Below are 16,576 nucleotides of genomic sequence, written 5' to 3'. Positions count from 1 at the left end.
CAGAGCAGTGCCTTGGATCAAGTGGCTCACTTTACAGCAAATTAAGTGTAGCAGTGGGCCTGTGCTCATGGAATTCACTGGTCTTACCATATTCCCCATATCCCCATCATCGTGAAGCAGCTCGCTTGATAGAATGATGGAATGGCCTTCTAAAGACACAATTACAGTGCCAGCTGGTGCCAATACCTTGTAGGGTTGGGACAATGTTTTCCAGGAGGCTGTATATCCTCTAAACCAGTATTCAGTATATGGTGCTGTTTCTCCCATAGCCAGGATTCATGGGTCCAGGAATCAAGGGGCGGAACTGGGAATGGCAGCACTCACTATTACCCAAAATAACCCACATGTAAAATGTTTGCTTCCTGTCCCAGCAACCTTATGCTCTGTCGGTCTAGAAGTCTTACTTCCAAAGGGAGGAATGCTCCACCAGGAGACACAACACTGATTCCATTGAATTGGAAGTTAAGAATGCTACCCGGCCACCTTGAGCTCTTTATGTCTCTGGATCAACAGGCAAAGAAGGGGGTTCCTGTATTGGCTGATGTGATTGATCCTGACTAACAAGAAGAAATCAGACTGATATTCCATAATGGAGGTTAAGAAGAGTATGTCTGGAATACAGGAGATCCCTTAGGACATCTCTTAGTAGTACTAAGCCTTATGATAAAAGTCAATGGAAAACTACAGCAACTCCATTCTGACATGACTACTAATGGCTCAGACCCTTTGGGAATGAAGGTTTGAGTCACCCTACTTGGCAAAGAGCCACGGCCAGCTGAGGTGTTTGCTGAGGGTAAAGGGAATATGGAATGGGTGGTGGAAGAACGTAGTTCTAAATAACAGCTATGACCACGTGACCAGCTGTAGAAATGAGGACTGTAATTGTTATGAGTGTCTTTTCTTCATATGTGTGCATCAAATGTTTTTGTTCTCTTATAAAATGTAAGATGTAAACAGGACTGGTGTGTTTTTGGTTGTATGAGAGTTTATTGTATAATGTTAGGTGCAAGTATGATTTTATAATTGTCTCTAGAGGTTATGCATGGTTTAAGGAGATGTATACAGGCACCAAGTTGAGAAGACGTGGACTGTGATGGTTAAGGATGTGCGTCACCTTGGCTGGGTCATGATTCTCAGTGGTTTGGCAGTGATGTAATGATATCATCACCTCCAAGATGAAATCTGATAGTGTAATCACCTCTATGATAAAGTCTGGTATGAGAAGCCAATCAGTTGAAAGGGAGTTTCCCTGGGGGTATGGCCTACATCCAATATATATCGTGTTCCTGGCAAAGCTTATGGGTTTTGCTGGCTATGGATCCTGCATCTGGCTCATCATCATCTGACCTCTGGCTCTTGGGACTTGAGCCAGCAGCCTGCCATCTTACCTGCCAATCTTGGGTTCATCAGTCCCTACAACTACATGAGTCAGAAGCCTCCAGCCTGATGTCTGACCCATGACTTAGAACTTTCCAGCCTCTACAACCATGTAAGCCATTTCCTTGATATAAATCTCTCTCTATATATACATATATACTCTTCATTGGTTTTGCTTTTCTAGAGAACCCAGCCTGAGACATCATCCAACTCACTTTTTCCTTCGTAAAAAGACTATGTCTTCTCCCCCACCAGACAGTTATTCACATGATAATTGTCACTTCCTCTTTGTGGGCTTCAGTTTCCTCAATGAAGTGTTGGACAAAATGATTTCTAAGGTTCTTTTAGTACTGACATTTCATGGTTTCTTTTTTCCCTGAAGTTTCTATTTCTGTGAAGCCTTTCCCTGACCTCATTATGGCTCTAAAGATGCTTGCTGAAGCACGTGATGTTGTCAAACATTAACAGATGGCATGCTGCTTACAGGAATGAGTGGGGGGAGACGCTGTCTTCTCTCATCTTTGCAAATCCCAAGAGCCAGATGGCACTCAGGCAGGATTAGCCTTTGCGAAGCCACATGCATCTCAGCTTGCTCTGGAAGTGTCACCTACTATGATCAGGTACACTTTGAGGTAACCCTTCTTTCCTAAGTTAAAACAAAGCTTTGCACACAGGCCAATACAAAGCTCTCTTGGATGGAATAAGCACTTACTTGCCCAAAGTGATGAGCCAAAATAATGTCCACAACATTGGTTGTCAGGCATGAGAGCTGTAAAAGATAAAAACTCCGGGTCAAGGGTGTAAGCATATGTAAAAATTCATCAAGCTGTCCCCTTAGGATTATTTTATTGTAGATACGTTACCCTTCAAAAAAAAAATCAAACAAATAAATCTCAGTGTCATACATTTTCTTGAAATGGTAGATTCAGAGTGACACAAGAACAAGAAAAAAGTAGGAGAAAAAAGCGAAGTCTCCTTTCTAGAGTAATAATATAGACTGCTTTGAAGCAGACAGCTAGGGAAATGGCCATCCTTTCTTTGAAAACTTGAGACCTAGAACTTACAACTATTTGCTACCTCATTCCCACCTATATTTTTACACTGGATTTGTGGCTGATTGGGATAGACTTACAACCATTCCCAAATCATCTAAGAAATAAAAAATATTTTTTTCATTCCTTCAGTTTTTGCTATCTTAATTCCAGGGAGTAGGAAGAAATAGCTATGTTTATAGCATATTCTTGCGTTACGAACATTTTTCTTCTAATTTTTCCCATTTGAAAATGATGCTCTTATAGACTAATAAATGCAGCAATCTGTACATGTACAAACTGTTATTCTATTTTCAGAAAAACTTCCAAATAAAATTATGTTGCTGATTCCTCTTAAGTCTTCTTCTGTAGTTTTATGCTCTTTTTTTTGTTGTTGTTGTGGACTTGCATCAGAGATGAAGTACTGAGTTGGGGTAGGGATGGAGACAATGAGGTAAGGGAGGTGTGGATACTGGCAGAGCAGGATCACACAGTTCCAGAAGATTAAGGAAAAAGTCTAGAAATCTTCATATCAGTTATTAATGATCCACAGGTTACATATTAAAGATAATTAGAATTAATAAGCAATGTCCCTTCATGTTTTAATATTCAAAAGGCCATTCTGATGTTTTAGAAGGATTTTATTAGGTTGTTACAGGTTATTGAGAGTGTTTAGGTAAATTTCTAGATACCCACATACTAGATAGGAATTAGAACAAATTTTAAATAAGTGAGGCTGTGAGAAAAAAAATTTACAGTATCTAGCAATAGCCTTGTTAATCTATTTTATCCAAAGTTAGGGTATGGATCATTTCTCCAAAACTTAAATGTTGGAAGGAATAAATGTATTAGAATCTCATTTGCATGCAGGTGGAATATTTTAATATTTAAAATAATTATAAAATTAATATATGACTATTATAGAAAATTAGGAAAACACAGAATATGAAAAAGAATGTAAAAATCACCTGTAATATATCCACCCAAAGATAACTACTAGTAACATTACCTTCCCTCTCCTCTTATGGATATATGTATTTAACAAAATTGGGATAGTTCAGAGTTTAATGCCTGTTTTTACTTAACATTATTTGAATTTTCTCATTTCCACCCTTTCATGACCCATGGTACACAAGGTGGCCACATAATTTTTCTGCCTCTGGGGTTTATTGGGAAGCCACTTGTTCACAGACTGTACATGCTGCATGCAGGCAGAGACCTGTATAACAATTTGAAATGGAAAAACTGGGCGTGTGACCCAAATAACTGTTTTTACAGGGTATTGTATGAGGTGGTGTTGAATCAGTGTTTTTGATATGAAAAATATGGATTTTGGTAAAAAGTTATTTGGGACACTTATGTCCCTCTGGACTCTATGGGTAGGCTTGGTGGGATGAGGCAAGAAAAAAATCCATAGTACCTGCCAAAAATTCAAGCCCACTCAATGATTCAGTATGCGTTCCACTAATGAAAACACATGGTATCAACAAAAAATTCAAAGCAGAAAGTAACTGGGTCTTGAAAGTGTTATTAAATAACCAAATAACATGATTGTAAAGGGTTCATAGTATTCCATTCTATGGTTGTAACATAATTTTTTGCATCAGCCCTACATTATTGGCACTTAGGCTGTTTCTATCTTATTCTGCCTTATGAACAATGCTTTACTGAATACTTTGGCTCTGTGACTTACTACCTGTATGACCTTCAGCAAATGATTTAATGTTTTTGTGAGATAACAATGATACCACTTCACTACGCGGTCCTAAAATGAAAAGTTTGAATATATAAAAACCATTTAAGTACAGTACCTGACATAGTAAGTCTAACACTATGTTTTAGACTTTTAAAAAATATTATTCTTGTATTTAAAGCTTTATAAGTACCACTAATTATTTCCTTCTGATAAGTTCCTAAATATGGACTTATTGGATCTCATGGTCTGTGTATGAGTAAAGATTCTTCATACACGTGACAAATAGGGTGGTGGTATTAAAAAAAAAAAAAAATTTTTTTTATTTTATTTTGGAGACTATCTCCTATGGTACATTAGAACGGACATTATGGCAACATAGTATTTAGAGGCAGGTATTTGTTTAAAAATGAGATTATTACATTAGGCATCTTTTAGCAGGGAATGATGAGTTAGGTTATTTTTCTCCCTGGAAAACTTTACAACATTGCTTATTAACTCTAAAACCCCATGGTTAATAATATTTCTACTCTGCCAAAGAAAATGTCTTAAGACTTCCTTCCCAACTTAAAAACAGTGAATTATTTTTAGCATACATGAGTTCAATGCAAAAGGGATATAATATAATGCCTTTTTCCTTATTGCATCTTCTTCCTGATTTAGTCCTGGAATTGTTTATATATATTTGAAAGTCATTAGTACATCCCTCCATTTCCTATCTCCCTGAACAGATTTTAGAGGTCAAATTTCCTCCTTTTTCAGATAGCAAACATCAACAATCCACATGTCTTTGGGAGCAGAAGCACAGATAAGCTGTTTGGGTTCACTGGAAAGAGTGATTTGTTCATTCATTTCACTCATTAAGAGAGTGAAAATGCAAACCAGACCGGGAAAAGGTATTTGTGATACACGTACCAGCAAAGGACTCATATGTGGAATATATTAGGGTCGCTTAAAGACAAGTAAGAAAAAGACCACCAACCCAATTGAAAAAAAAAGAACAAACACTTATATAGGCTCTTTACAAAAGAGGATATTCAAATGGCCAATAAATTTTAGAAAAAGAGGTGCTCAACATCATTGTCCCTCAGGGAGTTGCAAATTAAAACCCAGCATTATCTTCTCACCAACATAGCTTAAAATATTTAAAAGATGGTACAATTTAAAATTCATTTTTTTAAGTAACTAAGGACATTTTGGTGATGGGTATGATATAAAATTAAATTAGTATTACAAATAAAACTGCCCGTCTTTTACAAAAATTAAAAGGAATGACGACATCAAATGTTGATAAGGATGTGGAGCAAATGGAACTTTCATACGTTGCTGGTAGCTCTGTAAATTGGTCAAACATTTCAGAAGACTGTTTGGCAGAATCTACTAAAGCTAAGCATACAACTACCTTATAGCCCAGCAATTTCATTCCTAGGTATAGACCCAAGAGAAATGAACGTATATGTCTACTGAAAAATATGGAAAAGAATGTTCACAGGAGCTTTATCCATAATCATCAAATAATTGAAACTTAGCTTGTATAAGTATACAACAGACTACTAAACAGCAATTAAAAAAGGACTACTGTTAAACACAACATGGATGAATCTCACAAATACAATGATGAATGAAAGAAACGAGACACAAGAATACATTTTCTATGATTCCAATTATATGAAGTTTAAGAATAATATAAAAAGAAAAAAAATAAGGAATAAGCAATAAAACCAATCTAGGGTGACAGAAGTCAGAAAAATGGTTATTTCTGGGAAGTGGGTTTAAGTAAAAATTAGGAAAAGGCACAAAGGAACCTTCTAGAGAGCTAGAAATATTCTACATATTGATTAGGTGATGATCACATATGTAACACTCATCAAATTACATACTTAAAACTATTCACCCTTAACTGTATATACCTCAATGAAAAATAAAAAAGATAAGCCACCTTGAGAAAGGGGCAAAGAGATGAGCCGACAGACACCTTCATTTGTGCTTACTTTGGAAGCTGCCCAGTCGATCCAGCCTTTAGCACAGGGGTCAACGTTAATGAGCACAAGGCCTTCCACAAGCTCTGGATGGCTGAGCTGAAAGACAGACAAAAACAACAGAATGAGGTTTCCACTTCCAGGATTCTTCTAAAAAAAAAAAAAAAATTAGGACCATGGGTAATCAGTACTTATTGTGCTTAATGCCTCGGATGTATAAGTAAGACTACCTAGAGGTGTTAGGGAAGATATTTGGAAAAATAGCTCTTTAAATCTGACTTAACATCTGGAAAACCAGCCACTTAGAAACTGCTGTCAAATGATCTTGCCTTGGAAGGATCTATGGGGGAGACAAGTTTTTTTTTTTCTTTTTAATTTCTACAGCAGAGAAGGGTACTTGGTGTCTCTGCAGTTGTTTAGCCCATAGTGGATCCTCCCTGCTGGGGAAGTGTCCTTGGAACTACTTGGCATAAGGGGCTGCTTAGGCTGGAGCCCTGGTGGCACAGTGATTAAGAGCTACGGCTGCTAACCAAAAGGTCAGCAGTTTGAATCCATCAGCTGCTCCTTGGAAACCCGATGGGGCAGTTCTACTCTGTCCTGTAGGGTTGCTACGAGTCAGAATCGACTCAACGGCAATGCGTAGACTTAAAGACTGCCTCTTTCATGCTCATATACATCTTTTTCCAACAGAGGCTTCAAACTTTTTTTCCTGAAAACATTTAAGTATTCGATACCACCTCCAGAAGACAATCCTATCACCCAAGAGGGACTTTTTTTTTTTTTTAAGTTCCTTATTGTGGGGTTTATATTAATTTTAACCCAAAAATTTGGTGTTTGTCCTTGGTTCCTGAGAGAGAACTTCTAAAACCTTGGAATTTCTCCCATGATTGATGTGTCTTTAATGAAGCTTTCTGACCACACCTGACGGTTTATGCTAATAAGGTACCTCTTAGGTGGGGGCTGCCCAGGCCAGAAAGACCACCGCGTGATATCAGCTGACCTGGGGGGGCACACAATTCAATCAGTCATGCCTACATTAAAAACAAAAACAGTTGCTGTCAATCGATTCTGACTCATGGTAACCCCACGTGTTGCTGCAGAGTAGAACTGAGGGCCACAGAGTTTTCAGTGACTATGATCTTTCAAAAGTAGATCGCCAGGCATCCAGGTCTTTTTTCAAAGGCACCAACTTTTCAGTTAGTAGCCAAGTGCTTAACAGCTTGCTCCACCCATGGACTCCTCCTACATAATGAAGGCCCAACACAGATACAGAAGCTCCACAGACTTCCTGGTTGGTGAAAGACATTGATGCACATAGGTGGGTAGTATGTTCCCATTTTAGGAAATGGAAGCTCCACACTGAGAGCCCTCCCAGACCTCTTCCTTTGAGTCTCTTCATTTTTTTTTTAATTGTGCTTTAGGTGAAAGTTTATAGAGCAAACTAGTTTCTCATTAAACAATTAATGCACATATTGTTTTGTGACATTGGCTGCCAATCCTGCGATGTGTCAACTCTCCCCTTCTTGACCTCGAGTTTCCCACTTCCATTTGTCCAGCTTTCCTCTCCTTTCCTGCCTTCTCATCCTTGCTTTTGGGCTGGTGTACCCATTTAGTCTCATATACACAGCTAAACTATGTGTGTTATTGTTTAGTTTCATAGGCCTATCTAACCTTTGGCTACGGGTGAACTTTAGGAGTGACTTCAGTACTGAGTTAAAAGGGTGTCTGGGGGCCATACTCTTGGGGTTTCTCCAGTCTCTGTCAGACAAGTAAGCCTTGTCTTTTTTGTGTGAGTTGGAATTCGTTCTACATTTTTCTCCAGCTCTGTCCAGGACCCTCTACTGTGATCCCTGTCAGAGCAGTCAGTGGGGGTAGCCAGGCACCATCCAGTTGTTCTGGATTCATTCTGGTGGAGGCTGTGATAGTTGTGGTCCATTAGTCCTTTGGACTAATCTTTCCCTTGTGTCTTTGGTTTTCTTCATTCTCCCTTGCTCCAGATGAGGTGGGACCAATAGATGTATCTTAGATAGCTGCCCACAAGACTTTAAGACCCCAGACACTACTCACCAAAGTAGGATGTAGAATATTTTCTTTATAAATTGTTACGCCAATTGAACTAAATGCCCCCAAGACCATGGCCCCCAGCCCTCAGCCCAGTAATGAGTCTCTTCATTTGTATCCTTGATAATAAAACTGTAATAGTAAGTATAGCACTTTTATTGAGTTCTGTGAATTGTTCTAGTGAATTATCAAATCTGATGGAATAGTGGGAGCCGGCAGGTCAGAAGTGAGGGGGACTGGGGACCCCTGAGTTTACAGCTGGTATGGGGGGTAGAGGGAACCCTTGAATTTGGAGCCAGCACATTAGAAGTAAGGGAGATCTTGGAGGCTCCTGAGTTAGAGCATCCTGAAGGAGTAGTGGGAAACTCCAAATTTATAGCAAGTCAGAAATGATGGTGTCGTGGGGACTCCAAGCTTACAGCTGGTATCTGAAGTCTTAGGCAGACTTGGTAGCCCAGAGGGCTGTACGCTGTAATTTGTGAGAGCTGATCTAGCTCTTATGGTTAGGGTCAGAGGAAGAAGTGCTTCATGTGCAGCTGGTGTCAGAACAGAGGGGAACAGAATTGATAATATTGCTTTGAGAATGATATTGATTTGATTGATCCTTACAGTTTGGTGTCAGAGAAGTAGGATTTTGTTTTCTGTACACTTATTTAAAAATCAAAAGGAACATTTCTATTTAAACTTCAAAACTCTACCTTACTTTTCAATTTTTTTTCTTATTACAGTGATTATGCTCACTCAAAATTTGATACACAGAGAAACTATAAAAAAGCAGAAAATAAAGTCTCACATATCAGCTTATCACACAGCATTAAACCCTGTTATACTTTGGTATATTTCCTTCCAGTCCATTCCCATGCCTATGACTAACTTTATGTAAAACTGCATGTTAACATCACAGTGTATGCATATGGTTACACAAAACCCCATCATAAGAATTGTCAAAAGACTTCCAGCCAATATGGTGCCATAGACAGAAGCGCCATGCTGTCCCTACAGCGAAGATGCAAAAAACTAAGTAAAACAGAGACAAACGTCATTCATGGAACTGGAAGTGTCAAATGAAGGGATAAAGAACTCAGCTGAGCACTGAATACAATAAGGAACTGACAGAGGACACAAAGCGAGGAAAGATACGTGCAGAGGGCCCCATCAGCTACTGCAGCATGGATCCTCTATCTTGGACTCCTGTTGGGGATCAGCAGACAGGGAGCATGGGAAAGCAGCTGCGCGGAACTCCCAGCAGGAGACAGAGCACCTAGTAACCAGTGATACACGCTTTTCCACCCTCCATTCTCTCCCCACTGCTCTATGTCCAAGCATCCTGGCTGAATGCACTGGCTCAGCCAGCTGGAAAGTACAGCGCCCTTGCTGCTTGGATTCACCCCACCCACATCAGAGACTGGGGGACAGGAAGTATGGGAAAACAGCTTCACAAAGTTCCCAGCAGGACACAGAGCATCCGTGCACTGAACATCACACCCCTGAGCAGCACAGGCACAGCCTACTGGAACCTGTCTAGCACTCATTCCTAGCCCGCCTTGTCGGCCCTAGTACATGCCACAAACAACCCATCCCAGCCCCTCCTCTTCAGCTGGACCTGCCCTGCTGCACCATACCTGACTGACTGGCCCTGCCCATAGGACAAGGAGGTGAAAAGAATCGTGACTACAAACAACAAAGAACGCACAGCCTGCCTGCTCAGATATAACCAAATAAAACAAAAAAGCAGGATGCAGCAAACAAATCTACAATCAAGAAACGAAGAAAATAACTACTGAATGTCCCCAAGACAGAAGATAATACCAAACACATAAAAAAAATAGGATAGGATAGTTCCAGTAGGCATTGAAAATACACCACCAGATAACCTTCCAGTAGAAGAAAAGGCACTAGAACTACCTGACCAGGAATTCAAATCTTTAATACTCAGAGCAATCCAAGAGTTGAAGGAAAAAGCAGACAAAAATGAGGAAAAAATAGACAAATTTATGGAAAAGGCAGACATATTCATAGAAAATACAGACAAAAAATGGAACAATTCAGGAAATACAGGAACAAAATGCGAAAATAAATTCACAACTAGAAATCATACAAAAACAACAATTAAAATCCAAAAGATAAACAAGATTTCAGAAATGGACAGTGTCACAGAAGGGCTGAGGAGCAGGTTTGAAATGATGGAAGACAGAATCAGTGAAACTGAAGACAAACACTTGGATACAACTCTGTTTGAGGAAAAATCAGAAAAAAGAACAAAGAAAAACGACGAAACCCTGAGAATTAAGTGGGATACAATCAAAAGCAAAAATTTGTGAGTGATTCGAGTTCCAGAACAGGGAGAGTAAATGGAAAACACAGAGCGCATCGTTGAGGAATTACTAACAGAAAACGTCCTAATATCATGAATGAAACCTGACTATCCAAGAAGCTCAACAAACCCCATATAGGATAGATCCCCAAAGAAAAACACCAAGGCATATCATAATCACACTTGCTAAAACCAAAGACAAAGAAAAAATCCTGCGAGCGGCTCAAGAAAAAAAAAAAGTCACATACAGAGAAGAAACAATAAGACTAAGCTCTGATTATTTGCAGAAACCATTCAGGCAAGAAGGAAATGGGATGACATATATAAAACCCTGAAAGAAAAAAACTGCCAACCAAGAATAATATATCCTGCAAAACTCTCATTCAAATATGACGGTGAAATTAGGATATTTCCAGAAAAACAGAAATTAAGGGACTATGTAAAAACCAAACCAAACTTACAAGAATTATGAAAGGAAGTCCTTCAGTCTGAGAACAAACAACATCAGACCACAGCCTGAATCTAGGACGCAAGATCGTACGAGCCAGCTACCAGCCTAGGAAATTAACTCTCAAGGACTATCCAAAACCAAAACAATTCCAACAGGGAACCAGAGAGGTTAATCGGTAAATGAAAACAACATCAGAACAATAAAAAAGGGACTAAACAGTACAGGTACAGAACTTCCTAATAGAGAGCAAGGCAAGGCAATAGTAGACTGGTTCAAACCTAGGAAGAAAAGGGTAAATTTCAAGGTAACCACAAAGAAAGTTAACTCATCAAAATAAAGAAGAAAAACATGAAGTCTCAACAAAAACAAAATCTATAAAAACAAAAGAAATCCACAAACAAAAGGAACTCAGCAAAGGAGAGTAAGAGGAACAAAGAAAATGTTAGCATCACAATAAAAAGCACTACAAAATGACAGCAATAAACTCACACATATCAATAATTACACTGAATGTAAATGGCCTAAATGCACCCATACGGAGACACAGAGTGACAAAATGGATTAAAAAAACAGGACTCATCAATATGCTGTCTACAAGAGACATATCTTAGAAACAAAGATGTAAATTTACTAAAAATCAAAGGATGGAAAAAATATATCTAGCAAATAACTATCAAAAAAGAGCAGGAGTGGCAATACTAATCTCAGATAAGATAAACTTTCAAACAAAATCCACCATAAAAGACAAAGAAGGACAGTATGTAATGATTAAAGGGATAATCCATCATGAAGACTTAACCATAATAAACATCTACACACCCGATGACAGGGCTCCAAAATACATAAAACAAACTCTACCAGCACTGAAAACAGAAATCGACAGTTATGCAATAATAGTAGGAGACTTCAACACACCACCCTCACCTCAGTAAAGGACAGAACATCTAGAAAGAAACTCAACAAAGACACAGAAGAGCTAAAGAGCACAAACAGCCAACTTGACCTCATAGACATATATAGAACACTCCACCCAACAGCTGCAAAGAACACATTCTTCTTTAATGCACATGGAGCATTCTCCAGAATAGGCCACAGAGCCACCCTCAACAAAATCCAAAACACTGAGATAGTACAAAGTATCTTCTCTGACCATGCCATCAAAATAGAAATTAACAACAGGAAGAGTAAGGAAAAAAAATCAATTACATGGAAACTGAATAACACCTTGCCTAAAAACCACTGGGTAAGAGAAGAAATCAAAGATGGAATCAAAACGTTTCTAGAATCAAACGAGAATGAAAAGACATCATACCAAAACCTTTGGGACACAGCAAAGGCAGTACTCAGAGGTCAGTTTATAGCACTAGATGCACATATTAAAAAAAACAAAACAAAACAAAACAGTGCTATCGAGTAGATTCATCAAAAAGAAGCGACAAAATCAAAACATTAGTTACATAACTTGAACATACAGGAGAAAAACAGCAAAAGAAGCCCACGGCCACCAGAAGAAAGGAAATAATAAAGATCCGAGTGGAAGTAAATGAAATAGAGAAAAGAAAAACAATAGAAAGAATCAACAAAACCAAAAGTTGGTTCTTTGAAAGGATCAACAAAATCGACATACCACTGGCTGACTTGACAAAAGAAAAACAGGAAAGAACACAAATAACCCAAATAAGAAATGAAACGGGGACATTACAACAGACTCAACTGAAATAAAAAGGATCATAGCAGAGTATTATGAAAAACTATACTTCAACAAACTTAGAGGAAATGGACAAATTTCTAGAGACACACTACCTACCCAAACTAACACAAAATGACATTGAAAATCTGAACAGACCCATAAAAAGAGAAGAGACTGAAAAGGTAATTAAAAAGCTCCCAACCAAAAAAAAGCCCTGGCCCAGATGGCTTCACTGGAGAATTCTACCAAACATTCAGAGAAGAGGTTATGCCAATACTACTTGATCTATTTCAGAACATTGAAAAGCGAGCGATACTTCCAAATTCATTCTATGAAGCCAGCATAACCTGATACTAAAACCAGGCAAAAAAACCAGGCAAAGACACCACAAAAAAAGAAAATTATAGACTAGTATCTATCACGAATACAAAACTAGATGCAAAAATTCTCAACAAAATTCTAGCCAACAGAATTCAGCATCATATTCAAAAAATAATACACCATGATCAAGTAGGATTCATATCAGGTGTGCAAGGATGGTTCAACATTAGAAAATTAATCAATGTAATCCACCACATAAATAAAAGGAAAGAAAATCACACGATCCTCTCAATCAATGCAGAAAAGGCATTCAACAAAGTCCAACACCCATTCCTGATAAAAACTCTCAATAAAATAGGTATACAAGGGAGATTTCTCAAAATAATAAAGGGCATCTATGCAAAACCAACGGGCAACATCATTCTCAATGGACAGAGGCTGAAAACATTCCCCTTGAGAACAGGAACAAGACTAGGATGCCCTTTATCACCACTCCTACTTAATATTGTGTTGGAAGTCCTAGCTAGAGGAATAAGGCAAAAAAAGAAAAAGAAATAAAGGGCATCCAAATTGGTAATGAAGAAGTTAAACTGTCTCTACTTGCAGATGATATGATACTAAGAAAATCCAAAAGACTCCTCAAGAAAACTACTGGAACTAATATAAAGATTCAGCAGAGTAACAGGATACAAGATAAACATACAAAAATCAGTTGGATTCCTATATACCTATAGAAAGAATGATGAAAAGGAAATCAGGAAAACAATACCATTTATAATACCCCTAAAAAAATAAAATACTTAGGAATAAATCCAACCAGGGATGTAAAAGACCTATACAAAGAAAACTTATACAAAGAATGACCAAAGACCTATACAAAACAAAACACTACGGCAAGAAACCAAAAGAGACCTACATAAATGGAAAAACATACCATATTCATGGATACGTAGACTCAACATTGTGAAAATGACAATTCTACCCAAAGTGATTTACAAATAGAAAGCAATACTGATCCAAATACCAACAACATTCTTTAAAGAGATGGAAAAACTTATCATTAACTTTATATGGAAAGGGAAGAGGACCCGGATAAGTAAGGCACTACTGAAGAAGAAAACAGGAGGACTCGTGCTACCTGACCTCAGAACCTACTATAGAGCTACAATAGTCAAAACAGCCTGGTACTGGTACAATGACAGATACATTGCCCAATGGAACAGAATTGAGAACCCAGATGTAAATCCATCTACCTATGGTCACCTGATCTTCGACGATCTTCGACAAGGGCCCAAAGTTCATCAAATGGGGAAAAGACAGTCTTTTTAACAAATGGTTCTGGCAAAACTGGCTGTCTATCTGCAAAAAAATGAAACAGGACCCATACCTCATACCATATACAAAAACTAACTCAAAATGGATCAAAGACCTAAATACAAAGCCAAACACTTTTAAGTTCATAGAAGAAAAAAGTAGGGTCAATGCTAGAGGCCCTAATACATGGCATTAACAAGATACAAACCACAACCAACAACACACAAGCTCCAGAGGATAAGCTAGGTAACTGGGATCTTCTAAAAATTAACACTTATGCTCATCAAAAGACTTCACCAAAAGAGTAAAAAGAGAACCTACAGACTGGGAAAAAAAATTTGGCTATTACAAATCAGACAAAGGTCTAATCTCTAAAATCTAGAGGAAAAACCCAACATCTCTACAACAAAAAGACAAATAATCCAATTAAAAAATGGGCAAAGCAAATGAACAGACATATCACCAAAGAAGACATTCAAGTGGCCAACAGACAAATGAGGAAATGTGCATGATCTCTCGCCATCAGAGAAACGTAAATCAAAACCACAATCAGGTACCATCTCACCCCGACATTACTGGCACGAATCAATAAAACAGAAAATAACTAATGTTGGAGAGGCTGCGGGGAGATCGGAGCTCTTATGCACTGCGGGTGGGAATGCAAAATGATACAATTTTGGAAAACGATACGGGACTTCCTTAGAAAGCTAGAAATAGAAATACCATATGATCCAGGAATCCCACTCCTAGGAATATATCCTAGAGAAATAAGAGTCATCACATGAACAGATATATGTACACCCATGTTCATTGCAGCATTGTTCACAATAGCAAAAAAGATGGAAACAACCTAAATGTCCACCAACAGATGAATGGATAAACAAACTGTGGTACATGCACACAATGGAGTATGACTCAACGCTAAAGAACAATGAATATGTGAAGCATCACATAACATGGAAGAATCTGGAGGACATTATGCTGAGTGAAATAAGTCAATCACAAAACGACAAATATGGTATGAGACCACTACTGAAAAAACTCATGAAAAGGTTTGCATATAAAAAGAAACAATCTTTGATGGTTATGAGGGAAGGGAGGGGTGGGAATGGAAAAACAGGTAACAGACAATAGATAAGTGGTAACTTCGGTGAAGGGTAAGACAGTGTACATTACTGGTGAAGCCAGCACAGCCTGTATAAGGCATGATCATGGTAGCTCCATAGACACATCCAAACTCCTTGAGGGACTGAATTGCTAGGCTGAGGGCTGTGGGGACCATGGTCTCAGGGAATATATAGCTCAATTGGCATAACAGAGTTTATAAAGAAAATGTTCTCCATTCTACTTTGGTGAGTAGCGTATGGGGTCTTAAAAGCCTGTGGACGGCCATTCGGCAGCAAGGAAGAATGAAGAAAACTAAAGATACGAGGGAAAGATTAGTGCAAAGAACTAAAGGACCACATCTACCACAGCCTCCACCAGACTGAGTCCAGTACAACTAGATGGTGCCTGGCTACCACCACTGACTGCTCTGACAGGTATCACAAGAGAGGGTCTTGGACAGAGGTGGAAAAAAATGAAGAACAAAATTCTAACACAAAAATAAAGACCACACTTGCTTGTCTGACAGAGACTGGAGAAACCCTGAGGGTATGACCCCTGTACATCCTTTCAGCTCAGTAATGAGGCCACTCCTGAGGTTCACCCTTCAGCCAAAGATTGAACAGGTACATGGAACAAAACAAGGCTAAAGGGGCATACCAGCCCTGGGGTGGGGACTGGAACGTAGGAGGAAAAAGGAGGAAAGCTGATAATAGGGAACTCAGGGTTCAGAAGGGAGAGTGTTGACATGTCGTGGGGTTGTTAACCAATGTCATACAACAATGTGTGTACAACTCATGAGAAACTAGTTTGTTCTGTAAACCTTCATCTAAAGTTCAATTAAAAAAAAAATCATCTAAGCCTTACTTTTTATTGATGATGTACTGCTCTCACTTGTGGTTTTCAGGTACTTTAACTACACCGTAAGACTCAGCACAAACCTATATCTGGAGCTGACAAAATTTACAGATATACATATAATTTACTGATGTAAGACCCAGAACAGTACCTGGTCATTTCACACAGCAGTAATAGCTGTGACCCAGGCAGAGCCCCAAGGCTGTCAAGACTAATCCTCCATGTACTCACTGCAAATCTGCTGAGGATGTAGGCTCCAGCTCCAACTCCAATCCCAATGATGCCTTTCAGACTGTGAATGGGACATACCAACATTGAGAAGGTTAACTCCATTCAGTGGCAGCATGGTATAATGGGAAGAACACAACACCTGGCTTCAAATC

At 38.6% G+C, this 16,576-nt stretch overlaps 1 protein-coding gene across 3 annotated transcripts in view; it reads right to left on the bottom strand.

Annotated features, from left to right (window-relative positions):
* The window catches only part of NDRG3 (NDRG family member 3), a 95,662-nt gene that overhangs the window by 32,891 nt on the left and 46,195 nt on the right, over positions 1-16,576 (bottom strand). For all 3 annotated transcript variants that reach the window (XM_049868722.1, XM_049868724.1, XM_049868723.1), the window contains 3 exons: positions 16,425-16,485; positions 6,093-6,179; positions 2,090-2,146 (listed from right to left, as the gene is read on the bottom strand). In XM_049868722.1, coding sequence (XP_049724679.1) covers positions 2,090-2,146; positions 6,093-6,179; positions 16,425-16,485 — 205 coding nt within the window. The remainder of the gene's footprint in view (positions 1-2,089; positions 2,147-6,092; positions 6,180-16,424; positions 16,486-16,576) is intronic.

This window comes from Elephas maximus, chromosome 25, assembly GCF_024166365.1.
Source record: "Elephas maximus indicus isolate mEleMax1 chromosome 25, mEleMax1 primary haplotype, whole genome shotgun sequence".
Classification (NCBI taxonomy): Eukaryota; Metazoa; Chordata; class Mammalia; order Proboscidea; family Elephantidae; genus Elephas; species Elephas maximus.
This window is presented reverse-complemented; position numbering and strand designations above follow the sequence as displayed.